The 15026-nt window shown below is 37.3% G+C and overlaps 1 protein-coding gene across 2 annotated transcripts in view; it reads right to left on the bottom strand.

Annotated features, from left to right (window-relative positions):
* Positions 1-3459: 3459 nt before the first annotated feature.
* The window catches only part of LOC116714317 (magnesium transporter protein 1), a 44980-nt gene continuing 33413 nt past the window's right edge, over positions 3460-15026 (bottom strand). For both annotated transcript variants that reach the window (XM_032554809.1, XM_032554808.1), the window contains exons 8-10: positions 11790-11864; positions 3750-3840; positions 3460-3669 (exon numbers count right to left, since the gene is read on the bottom strand). In XM_032554809.1, the coding sequence (XP_032410700.1) occupies positions 3654-3669; positions 3750-3840; positions 11790-11864 (182 nt within the window). In that variant the 3' untranslated portion in view covers positions 3460-3653. The remainder of the gene's footprint in view (positions 3670-3749; positions 3841-11789; positions 11865-15026) is intronic.

Raw genomic sequence — 15026 nt, forward strand, 5'->3', positions numbered from 1 at the left:
ATTTTGGACAGGCACCTGTGCTGCCACCAGGCACCAGGCAGCACAGGTGAGCAATGTGACTAGGAACTCAGACACTGATAGCATTGGAACGGCACAACACAGGAACAAAGCAGACACAGGAACAACCAACATACGACAAGGATCCGACAGGGAGTAAGAGACACAGGTGAGATTAAATACACGGGCTAATCGGGGAGCACGAGACACAGCCGGGAGTATTCAGGGGCTGCCTTTAAAAGCCTTCCAATGGACAACCACTTGAGAGCCTAAAAATTAATGAAAAGCAAGCATGGAATACTGCTCTTTGACATCTATTATGACCTGAGCTTATTTGATGAGAATTAGTGTCCCTATGTCTTTTTCTGTTTATTTGTCCATCCATCCATCTTCTTCCACTTATCCAAAGTTGAGTTGAGGGTGTAGTTGCCTAAATAAGGAGGCCCAGACTTCTTCCCTCTCCCCAGTCACTTGGGCCGACTCCTCTGGGGTTCCCAGGCCAGTCGAGAAACACACTGGCCTGGGAACCCAGGGTGTCCTGGGTCAACAAACATCACCCTACAACAGTCAGAGCCTTAAGGAACTCCAGGCAAATCTCATCCACACCTGGGGCCCTGCCACCAAGGAGCTCTTTAACCATCATTGTGACCTCATCCCCAGAGATTAGATAGCCCAACCCAGAGTCCCCAGGCTCTGCTTCCTCAATGGAAGGAATGTTGGTGGGACTGAGGAGGTCTTAGAAATAATCTGAACTGCATAAACAGTCAGAATGGAGGCAGAGGGAGGCTACCCTCTCATTCACTGTGGTGAACCCCAACATAAAAGGACCAAGATGGGGGACAACAAGTATGTCCACTCCTGCCGGCACCTCTCATAGGCAACTCCAGAGTGAAAGAGTGTCCAACCCCTCTCAAGTAGACTGGTTCTAAAGTAATGTGTTGAAGTGAGAACAACTATTTTTAGTCGGAACCTCTCAACCTCACACAACAGCTCAGGTTCCTTCCCCACCAGAGAGGTGACATTTCACATCCCCAGAGTCAGCTTCTGTCGCTCAGGATCGGATCGCCAAGATCCTCGCCCTCAGCTACCACCCATCCCACACTGCACCTGAACCCTTTGGGCCCTCCCACAGGTAGTGAGGCCATGAGAAGGGGGACCCACATTTCCTCTTCAGGCTGTGACTCAGTGGGTTAAAGCCCAGCCACCAAGAGCTCGCACGTTGTTAAGCCACCAAGCCAGGGTTACCTAACCCTAATCAATCCAGTACCAATCCACATTCTCAGGGGAGAAAGAGTCACCTGGTATAAATTACATTTTTAGCTACTGGAGTAATGCTTAAGAGAAATTTGCTTAATCAAAGAATGTCGGCTGCACCGATTGCAGTTTTCTGGCTGATCCCCGGATCTTTAAAGAGCCTGACCTGCTGATTTTGATTTTGGTTGATATGATTTTTTTTGTCTGAAATGTTGCTAAATATAGCAAGAAAGTCACTGGGTTGGCAACAGAGAGGTGAATATTGTTTACTGTAAACGTGCAGACCCAACCTGGTGGGCCGGTCTGTCAGTCACACCTCTCACTGTAGAACAGAAGAGGACAGAGACTGATTTTTAAACCTTTGCTGACGAAGATAAGATTAGGAGATAAGATGGTCTTCACATGTAAGTATCGGTTGATCACGATCCCCCAAAATTAAGAAAATCGGCACCCAGAAATCAACTGGTCGATAAATCAGTTGGCCAATAAATGTATCCTATTATCTATGTATATAATGTAATTGTATACATTGTATACATATAATGTAACATTATATACACTACATGTATATAATGTAAACAGCACTGCCAGAGATGCAAGTTTATAGAAGGTGTGGGAATGATCTAATGATCAGACTGTTGATTGCAGCAAGTCCACAATATTAGCAGAACTAGAGGGCCCCAAAACCACATTTCGCCTAGGGCCCCATGGAGGCTTGGGCCAGCCCTGATTGAGGTCGATTGGTGTGGTTTACACTTATTGTGAAGAGCTAAAAGATAGGCGTTTAGCATTGTTATTGGGCTAGGTTTCAGGTAGTTGGATGCAGCTGTTTTCCATGTTTATCATTTCCAATTGAGGTGCTTTGTTTCTCTTGCATGTTTTATTGTGTACCGCTATCATTAGTAGGGTTGATTAATATTTATGTGTAATTATTATTTACATTCTAATAGTCAGATATTAACCAGCTGCTAGTTTATAATAATCTTTAAGCATGTTTATTCCCTTTGTGGACAATTTGGTGTTATTTGTGAAAGTATACAGGCAAGTACTTATAATTTGTATTTGTTTATCTTATAGAAAACTACACACCCATACCCCCACACACACCCTTATTTGTGTGTATGGAGGAATATCAAAAATTAAATAAAGACAAGTAAAGCTCAATTTGGGACTCGAACGTTATCTTATTTCACTAACTCACCTAAACATACAGTACAGACCAAAAGTTTGGACACACCTTTCTAATTCAATGGGTTTTCTTTATTTTCATGACTATTTATAAGGCAAGAAATCCCACTTATTAACCTGACAGGGTGCACCTATGAAGTGAAAACCATTTCAGGTGACTACCTCTTGAAGCTCATCAAGAAAATGCAGAGTGTGTGCAAAGCAGTAATCACAGCAAAAGGTTGCTACTTTGAAGAAACTAGAATATAAGGGGTATTTTCAGTTGTTTTACACTTTTTTGTTTAGTGCATATTTCCACATGTGTTATTCATAGTTTTGATGCCTTCAGTGTGAATCTACAATGTCAATAGTCATGAAAATAAAGGAAACTCATTGAATTAAAAGGTGTGTCCAAACTTTTGGTCTGTACTGTATATACAGCTTGAGAGCCGTATATATACCAGCTGTCCTAACCCGACACCCTGGAGTGATTGTTAATCTGTAAACAAACCAGCTTCAGTCTTCATTACAGTTCCAGAAGCCTAAGAAAATTGTATCTAGGAAATATATGATATATATAAATGTACAAAAAAAAATTAAACATCAAGATAGAAGGGGAAAATATTTATTGTTTCTAAAATGTCATGTTTAAAATGTCAAATTCAATCAATGTCAAAATTAACAAAACAGAAAATCTTGTGGGAAGTGGAAGTCATTTATTTACTGGTTACGTCTTAGAATCCAAACCAAATCTCTAAACTTAAATTGCTTATGGAGAGGTTATTAGTGCAGGGCGTGTTACTTTAGTGATTTTGTCTTGCTTTTAATGTTAAACTTGTGATATATATAGATCTACATATATATATATATACACAGTACAGACCAAAAGTTTGGACACAACTGTGTGTCCAAACTTTTGGTCTGTACTCAGTTCAGACCAAAAGTTTGGACACACCTTCTCATTGAATTCAATGAGAAAGTGTGTCCAAACTTTTGGTCTGTACTGTATATGTATATATACTGTATATATATAGATCTATATATATTTCAAGATCAAAGGACCCAGCTTAGCTGCTAGTCTTGCTTTTTCATACAACCAGTCAATGCAATTACCCATAGCAATTTATACAAATTATGTGACATTTTTACAACATCCAGCAATAAACTATTTGACACTTTAGAGATTCCTGTCTTCAATTTCACATTTAGGTATATCCGGAGGCCAATTGGGATCTTTAACCCATCAGGAAGCTGCAACAGAGACAAAAATGATATTTACCATATTTAGAAATGTTTCACCAATTCAATTGCATTGTTGCAGGGATGTCTACCTGTATGGGTATCCATGGTACTTTGCTCTGAAAATGGACAGCAGCCAGCTGAAGCACAGCATCACAAGACACATACCTGCCACGCACATGACTGAAATACACATAATTTCATACTCTTTGTACATTTGTTACACACACTCTTAAATAACTAATAACTTAAAAAATCATGAACTAATCTATAGTTCTCTTAATGTACTGCTGTCAAGTGAGTCAACACTTCTAAATACATGGCCAAGTTTGCAGACGTTAGCCCCGCATTAAAGATTAGCTTCACATGTTCATTGTGTATTACGATAATAAACCAGTAGGGGTGCCCATGAAGGTGAAAAGAAATTGGAAGCATAAGCACAATCAAACGCATATATTTGTGACACACTTATTCTATATACATTCTAGAATTGGCTGCTCAAGGTGGCAGCACGTTGGAGTGCAAAGAAGGCTTTTTCATAAAATAAAGAAAATTATAGACAACCCTGACCATACTCTTCATTAGACTGTCTGAAAGAAACACAATCTTCAGCCAGAGGCCTTCTCAGATTTGCTGTAATACAGGAGATCTATCCTTAGGATTAATGAGTTACAACATTTAATTTCCCTTTGGGATCAATAAAGTATTTTTGATTTTGAATTTGCTCTTTATTTACAATAAAGATAGATCTATTTAGAAATAGATTCAAAGTACCTTATAATGCTCATCTTCAATGAGTGTATGTCATTTTCAGGAATTTATTTCCCTATTTGTGAGAAGTAACAACTCTCTTTGAATTATGTTAAAAGAACACCTCTACTATAACCAGAATAAATATTTAATAATTGTAAAGTAGATTATTGGAAAAATACCAAGTCAAAGTATTTCATAATGGTTCTCCAAGATATCCTTTTGTCTCATTTTCAGGAGTTTTTTTTGTTTTTTTTTACCAAATCTTAAGATCACAACAAACTTTAATAACATGATATTGAAGGTTTATATATACAATAACCAGAATAAATATTTCATATTACTGTATAGTTTTGGAGATAGATCCAGGCAGAGTACAATAATCATCCAGATTATGCTCATTTTGTTTGCTAATCTTACTTCCTGCTTTAACATGAGCAAGTAGTAGCATATAGATACTGAATAAGAGGAGTCTTATGATTGAACCTTAGGGTCTATAATTGTTGTCATGAAGTGTGATTTGGTAAATAATGACAATTTCATGCAAAGTTGCTTTAAAAGTTGCATTGAAAATCTATTAAAAGTGCAAGCTTTGCATGATTTTGTAAATAATGACAATTTAATGCAAAATTGGCACTTTTAATTAACTTTCAATGCAACTTTTAGAGAAACATTTACCGAATGACACTTCATCACAACAGTCATAGGCATTCATAAAGACTCCTTCATGTTCATGACAGATGCTATGACATGTTTATGACAGTGTCATGTCAGCCTTATGAACACCCTGTCAAATAAAGTGTTACCGGCTTATGTGTTCTTCATTTCTTTTCTTTTTTTCCTTACTCATGGGATGGGAGCAGCGGACTATTCAGCCAATCCTGGCCGTTGATCTGAGGCAATGCATACACGTCACTCATAGCTCACATTTAGAAAAGCTGGACTTTCCAGCCAATAGTGCATCTGTTTTTGGAAACAGATGCCTTCATGGTTCACAAAAGAACCTCTGACAAACAGTTGTGACAGGCTGATTACAATCAATTACAACCACACATTCACAGAATGGTCAAATTATTGTATATTTGGCCTTTTTTGGGATTATTGTTTGTACATCGTACAGAGGGCAAAATTATCGTAAAAATACAATAGTTATCGTACACCTGGCAACAATGAACCGGACTGAAAGACATCAAAGCGGTTGGTTCTTATTAGGAAGCTATTGCTGGGTTGCAGACTCATGACCCGGATGACGCACAAAATTCAGATGGGGGTCAGGAAGTGGATTTCTCTTGTTCAAAGCAAAACAAAATGGACCACAAGAAGTACACTAATGCCCTGAATAGGCTGGAACAGATGAAGGATCTTGAAAAAATAGGTGTATATTTAGGATATGGTCCAAAATGTCATGGTAAAAAAGACTTGTCATATAATCTTGAGGATTTATCCGGTGTCGAGGCAATCAACATAACTAACTATCTGGTGCTGCAGACCAGCACCAGCACTGGTCATATAATATGTTATATGACCAGCCAGATGAAAGGTTCCAAAAACATACAATTGTATGCTTTTCAAAAGCATACAATTATTTTTTTCAGCAGCGTGCCCAGGTGCGGGCACGCACCTGGGAGCGCGTGCCCGCTGACCTACAGGGTTTGACCCAACGAGTGCACTCTCAGAAGGTGAGTAGTGAGTTGTGCTATTTTAAGTAATTAGTCTATGATAACAATGCTATCGCTAATGAAAACGACAAGCTAACCTATTTTATTTCTATGTGCTTGGATCTACTTGTAAATAATTTATTTAGCTTCTGTAAACCCAAATTCATGCTGGAGTTGTATGTTAATGTGTCATACTGTATTTCTACAATGTAGGTAGAAATCACTAGCAATCACTAGCAGCGATCTACAGCAACCCCATTAAAAACATAATTTGAGGCCAGAAAGTGGAGAAATAGTCACAACCCAAGTCAACAGTACAGGCCCAGTCTTGGGAATCTTTATTACCTGTTGCATTTGGACTACCTAAGAAATAGTAAAGTAAGATGTGAAATGTCAATGTTAGCTCTAAGCTGGTTTGAGTGCTAACAACATTAGCATAAAAATAATATATCTTACCTTACATATGATCTTTCTAAGTAAGTGTCCAATAAAATATTTGAAAATACAATTTAAACGATGCGATCATTATGTGTTAGAAAGTGGTAGCTGCAAACTTTGGCATTGTTAGTTTCCGCACCTCCTGTTTTTAGTCTTAAATTGTTGATCCAATTTTCTCCTTTTTTGGCAAGTTTTTTCAAATGTACTCCCTTGTGACGGTTGGGAACCGGGGTTTTGGCTATTTGTGGGGATTTTTCTGTTGCCTGCTGCTTCCCTTTTCATCCACTAGATGGTGCATAGAGGCTGCAACACCTGGCCAGCGCACCTGTGATTCATCACCTAATCATCCAGGAGAATATGAGGAGCAGGCTGCCAGCACTTCAACGCCTGAATGTTTGCCAGTAATGGTACTCTGCGCTTCTCTGAGCTTGTTCTCTGTGTTTTCTCTGTAGTTGCTTCTAGTAAAATATTGTTGTTGCCTCTTTCTCAGGTGTTTCCTTGTGACGCCTTGGAAATACCCCTGTGAAGCCTGAGTCCCTGGCTTTCTCCCCTCGTTGCCATGGATTGTTACCTACTGGTTGCCCGAGTCTCTTCTTCGCCTCTGCAGATTAACCATAAACAGTTCCTGGATTCTCAGCTGGCAGTCGGTTCACTCCTCGTTCCTCCGCACCTGAACTTACCTGTCCGCCCTCCACCGCAGCCTCTACACCTTCCACCAAAGAACTCACTCAGTCAAGACCTCACACTGGAACCCGGATCACTTCAAGGACACCTACAAAGAGACCATACCCCAGAACCCACTGCACTACACCCATGGCGGAAGTTAATCTTCATTTCAAGTAAGATCAGTCTAACTCTTCCTGAAGTTCCACTTTCCGACAACCTCAAACTCACCATCTCTTTTTCACTACTCTTCAGAGTGGATGGTTGCTATCCACAAGGACAAGAACCAAATAATCTCACTTTTCTTCATTGTTAAAATAACTATTTATCTGATCGTCTGTTCTCCTGGTGGTGGTCTGTATGTGGGTAAAGAAACTAGGACCCATCATGATGGTGATCAACTACCTTCATAACACAAAAATGACGTTTATCTTTATCTTCTTAATTTTGGTAGATCTGCGATCGGCTGATGCTTACATGTGAAGCCAATGTTATCCCCCGACCTTATCTACCTCTGCAAAGGTCAAAAAATCAACCACTTGCCTTTTTTGGTCTGCATTGAGAGAAGTTTGGTCAGAAAACTGCAATTGGTGCAAACCTACTTTGGAGAAAGAAAATCCTAAAAATTCAGAAAAATGCAAATCCAAATATACAGAATATCCTGGATAAGTATTATGAGGACCCCTAAAATCTACAGTAAAATTATTTTCTATGGCCTCTGCATATGGGTTGCATGCCCTGCTACTACCGCAGTGCCCAAGTATACTTTTTTTAATGGTTGTTATGAATACCAATTGCAGAAATTTAAAAGGACTTGTCTGTCTGCAAGTCTTCTGCTTATTTGACCTCAACCAGTGCCAGAGAAACTAAGTATTCTAGGAGAAGGGTGGAAGCGAGATACAACCACACTCTAAAAAGTGCTTTTGGCTGTAGTTAATTTTATGGACTTATTTATATTAATCTCACTTAATTCATTTAGTTTAGTGATGACAACTTTTTTTGTGTTCAATTAACTTAAAAGTTACAAATCTAACTTAAATTAGCTTATTTAACTTAAAGGAACTTTTAACTTTGACTTTACTTGAAATAATTGAGTTCAATGCCAGTTTTAGTATCCTATGTTTGACCAACTCAATTTATTATGTTCATCCAACTCAATTTACTAAGTTTATAACTTAATTCATTAAGTGTGTTTAACATGACAAATATGTTACTCTTACTCAAATAATTTATTTTTGTCTAATAATTCAATTCTCTTTGACTAAATTAAGTTCAGAATGTGGAACCACTGGCATTCAACATTTCAGTAAATCAGTGACTTGTATTGTTTTTATCTATCTAAAAGCCATTTTCTTGTGCTTCTTGTGGATTTTTATGTTATAAATGCACACAGACCACTGAAGTGGACACTAATGCATCATAAAATACACTATCAACTACTGGCCATCAGCTGCAAATACAAGAAATGATTTTTTGTTAAATCCAATATGGCCGACAGACAAAAAGCATGCCAACCTACCCTGTTCCTCCTTCTACTGTAGACAACTCTTGCAGGTAAAAAAAAAAATATTGTCACATCAGATAACCCCTAAAGAACAATACTACTGATGTATTTTTCAAATAACTTTGTATTTGAGAAAATTGCAATTGAACACCTAAAAAAATAAAATAAAGAATTTTTTTTTTTACAATTTTTTTCCCTACTTTTTTATGCCTTAAGAAAATAAAAAAAGGAAAAAATCTTGACACAAAGGATCATAATTTATGCATGAAAGGGTTAATTGTATTTTTCAAATTATTAGTTTTCTCATAGACCTATTTGTGTCTTTAATAAAGCTAATGCTGATAAATTTTACAGAACATCAGCTCAAACTTTTAAGTTGTTCCAAACTAAAAAACTAAAATATCCAAAATTACATTATCACTCACATTATACTTAAAATACAACTTAAATTTAAATCATTTTAAATGCATGTTTTAACATGTTATTGTAATTTCACTGAAAAAAAGAATATAGTAGAACCAACTTAATTGAATTGCTCCAGTTGGTAACAAGTAATTCAATTAAATTGAACCAACTTAATTTATTAAGCCCAAGCTTGGACAAGCATGTCCAACCTGGCCACCCACTGGAATGACAACACCACGGCACTGCGGTTGGCACAGGATGTGTCCCTGGTGAAGCTGGCGTCATGATGCTTTTCTCTTTTCTCACTTTTCTCTAAAAAGTGTATTTTTAGTGCACACTTCTTAAGAGTACACTCTCAGAAGTGTATTTGAAACAGTTAAGTTCAATGCCGCATTCGTGTCCTACAGCTAACATCATGACACAAGTTTCACCAGAGACAGATCCTGTACCAACTGTGGTGCACTGGTGGCGTAGGGGTATAGCACAACCCACATAAGGAGACCTTAAGTCCTCAACGTGGCCGTTATAAGTTTGATTTCAGCCTGATAACCTTAGCTGCATGTCTTCCCTCTCTATCATTACCCACTTTCCTGTCTAACTACTCTCAAATAAAAGCTCCCTGAGCCATAAAACCCTGGTAGAAAATAGATCATTTATTAGTTTACTTATTGATTTGAAGTAGGCTAAATGATTTGAGTAAGACATTTTACTCATTTTAAACATCCATCCATCCATTTTCTGTATACCTTGTCCCTAGTGGGGTCAGGAGGGGTGCTGGTGCCTATCTCCAGCTTCATTTTAAACAAACTTAATGAATTCAGTTAAAAAAAAAACTTAGTAAATTGAGTTGGATAAACTTAATTGAATTACTCACACATTTATACACCAATATGCAGATCAGTAGGCAATGCCCAAAGGCACATCAAGATGTGGCAGAAAGCAGCTAGAATTGAACCTACAAACTTCCAATCACAAGACAACTACTCTACCCAGAGAGCCACAGTTGCATAACACAGACCTGAGTCCTGGGGAAAAGTACATCCTCTTCAAGATGGGTGGCAAACAACTTAGAGACTTTACCACCACCTACTGGTGAAGCACATAGTGTCCAATTCCCCATTTCACTTCTCATAACTTGAATGAAAATCATTCATATAAAGTTTAAAAACCAGAATTTTAATTATTTAAACTTTATTAGTATATATTAACTAATTATATCCAATACATTCTACAATTGATTATATTATGTAGATAATTAATTTAAAGTAATATGTATACAATATGAGTTTTTAAAAACAAACAGATGTGAATGCATAACACTCAACTCTGCCATTAATCATTTCTGTGAGTGTTCAATTCTCATAACTTCAATGAAAACCAAACACATAAAATTTAGATACCAGAATCTTGTTTGTTTTACAACTTTAATTATTTAAACTTGGCTAGAATAAATTAACTAATTACTTTCAATACATTCTAGAATTGATTAGATTATGTCAATAATAATTTAAAAGCATATATGTATACAATATGAGCTTTTAAATAAAATCAAACAAATGTAAATGCATAAAACCTAACTTTGCAATTAACCATTTCTGTGAGTGTAAGGTTGCCTGGGATAAATGTAAGGGCACCACTACTGCACAAGTACCATGATGCACCATGAAGCTAACTTTCACACATACATGTGTGAGAGAGAGCTATCAGCAGCTAACTTGACCTTGTGTCTCCAAGTGTTGGCTCATTTGACTGCAGTCTTAATGTCAAGCTACTGTAAATCTAAAGATAAACATTAAAAAATAGGGACACACTAGAAATGATCAAGGTAGGCAAATGAAGGCAAAAAACAAACAGATAAGACTGAATTGAAAAGCAAAAACAAATCAACTACATGATATGGGATGAGGAACTTTTAGGAGTTAACAACTGGGTACAGGTTCTCAATCCCAAGTTTATGCTTTTTTGACATTACTGGTAACTGAGCGACCGGCACTGGCAGATGATACAGGAAACTATTTATTTGCGCTAGCACTGGAGAGGAAAGTAACTAGCATGTCCAAGCTGGCCACCCACTGGAATGCCTATTCTCTCTATTGTCTATTAGCAGGCATTACCAGTGGAGAGAACTAGCATGGCCTGTTAATGGATTGCATTCAACAGCTATTGAGCTGTTAAAATATTAAATTTCAAATATTTCAGAAAAGACCATTCTCCACTTTCCGTATAATATTCATAGATAATTGATCCATTCAACAATTCTGTATCTTACATAGAGTGTAGTATGTAGCAGTTAGCCTTTCTAATGCTAATGCCAACCTATTTGTTCAAATGGACAGCAGTGTGTAGGCAGTTCAGTGGTATCCTGCCCAGGCATGCCAGTCACTAGCCTCTCCAAAGGTAACCCAAGTGAGTAGCCACCTGCTCATTTGTTAGAACTGACCACTAAGTTACAGGTTCCAGGCAATTGCAAAGGATATAGCTTCCAGTAACAAGGACGTAACAAACTCTGGGTGCGCAATAGTCTTTAATTTTGGCCCCAATACAGCACCATATTTTTCCATTGAATTTGAGTACTATCCATAAGACAGAACTGCTCTGAGTTGAAACCAGCTCAGAGCATATTAAAAATATTGCTAGACATGAAGACTATGACACCTTTACATATTGAACTATACTGTGTTGCAAATATGATTAAATTAATGGCATGTACATACTCTTCCTCTTTCCCGTGTCAATGTCCGAAGTGGCAGCCTCACAGAGCAGAATTATCCCAGCAGTAACAGCTCCATCTTACAGTGAGGTCAAGGCTGAAACAAGCTTGATTTAGGTTTGCACAGAACTCATCATCTTACAAAGCTGGAGAAAGGCTTGAAAGTATTTTTTAAATTTGTTGAATATGCAGTAATATACAGGATGTCATGTCCTATATGCTTTTAGGCCTTTATTTTGTGATTCCAACTGCCTCCCTTTGGAGGAAAACATCTATACTTATGTTTTTAGATTACGAACTGTAAGCTCATTCTGGTCTTACCCTAGCTTCCCTTCTTCAATGCCTCTCAGCCCGTCTTTATTATCCTTGTTTTATTACTTATACATATAATTTTAATACATATAGAATTACATTACAATGCACCAATCATATTGATTATTTTTGTTATAAGTGAAAATAAAAATCATACTTCAGTCATAAACCCATTTTCCCCTCCCCTGGCCAGAGACTATAATGATTTTCTATAAATCAACATTGAATCATACACAATTATATGATTTGAAAAGATCTGTGGGATGATTCTATGCTTGGCAGCCATCAAACCTAACTGAACTAGATTTGTTAAGTAAGGAGAAATAGTCCAAAATACCTTCATCCAGGATCCAGACACTCATTAGAAGCTGTATACTCTAACAAGTGTTTCTGGTTGTAGTTCATTTTATGGACTTACAGTATTTACATTTATCTCTCTTGATTCATTTGGTTTAGCCCCTTAACCCGCACCAGAACGCCCATGTGTCGTTTTTCCATTGTATTTTCCAGGGCTGAAATTTAAGGATTTAAACTCTGCCGGTGTCCATTATGACGCTTTTATTGGGCAGCTTAGAGCCCCCCCTTTTGATTGACACCGCATTCAACCAATAATGTTATGAAGTTATTTCTGAGCCAATAATATCCATAGGGCGACTTGAGCTAATTTTGACATGCCTGCATTCTTTCTGGAATATTTCTGACTGGTCAACTCAAGAGACTAAATCTAAAGCCACTGATGTGTAGTCAACACGTGTCTTGTCATAAGGATATAAGGCATTTTGGGGTTTGTTTTGACATGAATTCACCAGCTGCATGCGTAACCACGCATAATGTGAGCACTTTTGCTGCATCAAAGTCCAGCTCTGTGCGCCCTCAAGCGTGATGGTGTTTACAGTGTCATGAAGTGCGGTGAGTGATGGTGGAGGCAGACGCTGAGACCCAGGTAGGATGAATGTTGATAAATTTAAATTTAATGTTGATAAAATTAATGCAAAATAATTCAGAGAACCCAAAAAACACAAAGTCCAGGCAGCACAGAGGAGCGAAGGCAAAAGCTCTCAACTAGTGGCAACAGGTGGACTGGACGAACACGATGAGGACCCGACAGAGACACAGGTGACATTAAACACACAGGAGGTAATCAGGGAACGAGACACACTTGGGGGGGAGACCGGACAACACGGAGAGTCAAAGACAAAGATACTCAAAATAAAACAAACAGAAGACTCAAACCATGACATACAGGACTTTTTCTCACCAACAGTGAGACATATTGTCAGAATGTGTCAAAACTGGATGTATTTCTTCAGCAGAACTTCACAACTCACAGGAGTGGATAATTATGGCAGTAAGAGTGCTGACAAGTTTTGGATTTCAGAATACTGGAAACCTTTTGTCGTCCGCTGCAACAATCAGAGCAAGGGGGGGTAAAATGTACCGAAGAGCGAGAATGGGGGGCTGAGGGAATGGTGGCGCGGGAGGAACGGGGGTGGCAGAGGGTTTCGAAGAAGAAGTGATTTCCACTATTGTGTCCACCAGAGGATTCCTCTGGTCATTATCTTTCATTAGAACATTAAAGCATTCATTAGAGCCCTCATTGATGGCTGTATGTTGAAGCACTGAGGAGTTAACAGTCATTTGAAGTTTGTGTATCAGATGTTGTCCAAGTGTGCCATTTGGAGAATGGCATACTTGGACAACACCTGTACATCCTGGCCTAAATGATATTTCTTTCTTGTGCTATTTTGATCAGTCTTGAATCCGCAAGCAGAATACTTTATTCTACATATTGTATTTTCCAGTCCAATCATTCGACACTCAATGTGCATTTACAAGAAATAAAAAATGAAAAATCTGGGTGAAGCAAAATTTTTCAATTTCTTTTATTACAAACGTAATAGCTACAAACTACTTACAGTAAAAGTATTTTTGACTGCAAAAATAAAAAATCTAGCTTGTCATCTTCATAAAGGGACCAAGCTTTTGCATGTACTCCAAATTGTTCAAGAACAGCAGCTGATTTAATTTGGGTATACCTTTCAGTTGTTTTTGGTGATTTAAGGGGTGAGGGTTAATGATGACAACTTACTTTTTTGTGTTCAATTAACTTAAAAGTTACAAATCTAACCAACTTAAAGGAACTTTTTACTTTGACTTTATTTGAAATAATTGAGTTCAATGCCAGTTTCTTATCCTACGTCTGACCAACTCAATTTATTATGTTCATCCAAATAAATACATAATTATCATCCAACTCAATTTACTAAGTTTTTGTAACTTAATTCATTAAGTGTGTTTAACATGACAAATTTAAGTCAGTCTTACTCAAATCATTTATTTTTTTCTAACAAATAATTCAAATTGCTTTGACTAAATTCTACAGAAAATCAACTCAAACTTTTAAGTTGTTCCAAACTAAAAAACTAAAATATCAAAAATTACATCACTGACATTTTACTTAAAATACTTGAATTTAAATAATTTTAAATGTACATTGTAATATGTTATTTTAGTTTTTCTAAGATCCTATACAAAGAATAAAAAAAATAGTTGAACCAACTTAATTGAATTGCTTCAATTGGCAAAGAGCACTTCAATTAAGTTTATCCAACTTAACTTATTAAGTTGGTTTAACTTAATAAATAAGACGGGGAAGACATGCAGCTAAAGTCATAAGGCTACAATCAAACCTGCGATGGCCACGTTAAGGACTAAGGTCTCCTTATGTGGATTGCCACTGCAGCACCCTGGTTGGTACAGGATCTGACCCTGATGAAGCTTGCGTCATGACATCATATTTACCACACTAACAATTAATTGAAATTGATAATTGAACCTTTTTAAAGTATTCTCTAAAATGTGTATTTTTAGATAAGGGAGGCATTTTTCGTTAAGCTTAACCAATTTTTATTATTTTTTCTTCCAGATC

This window comes from Xiphophorus hellerii, chromosome 23 (assembly GCF_003331165.1).
Source record: "Xiphophorus hellerii strain 12219 chromosome 23, Xiphophorus_hellerii-4.1, whole genome shotgun sequence".
Lineage (NCBI taxonomy): Eukaryota > Metazoa > Chordata > Actinopteri > Cyprinodontiformes > Poeciliidae > Xiphophorus > Xiphophorus hellerii.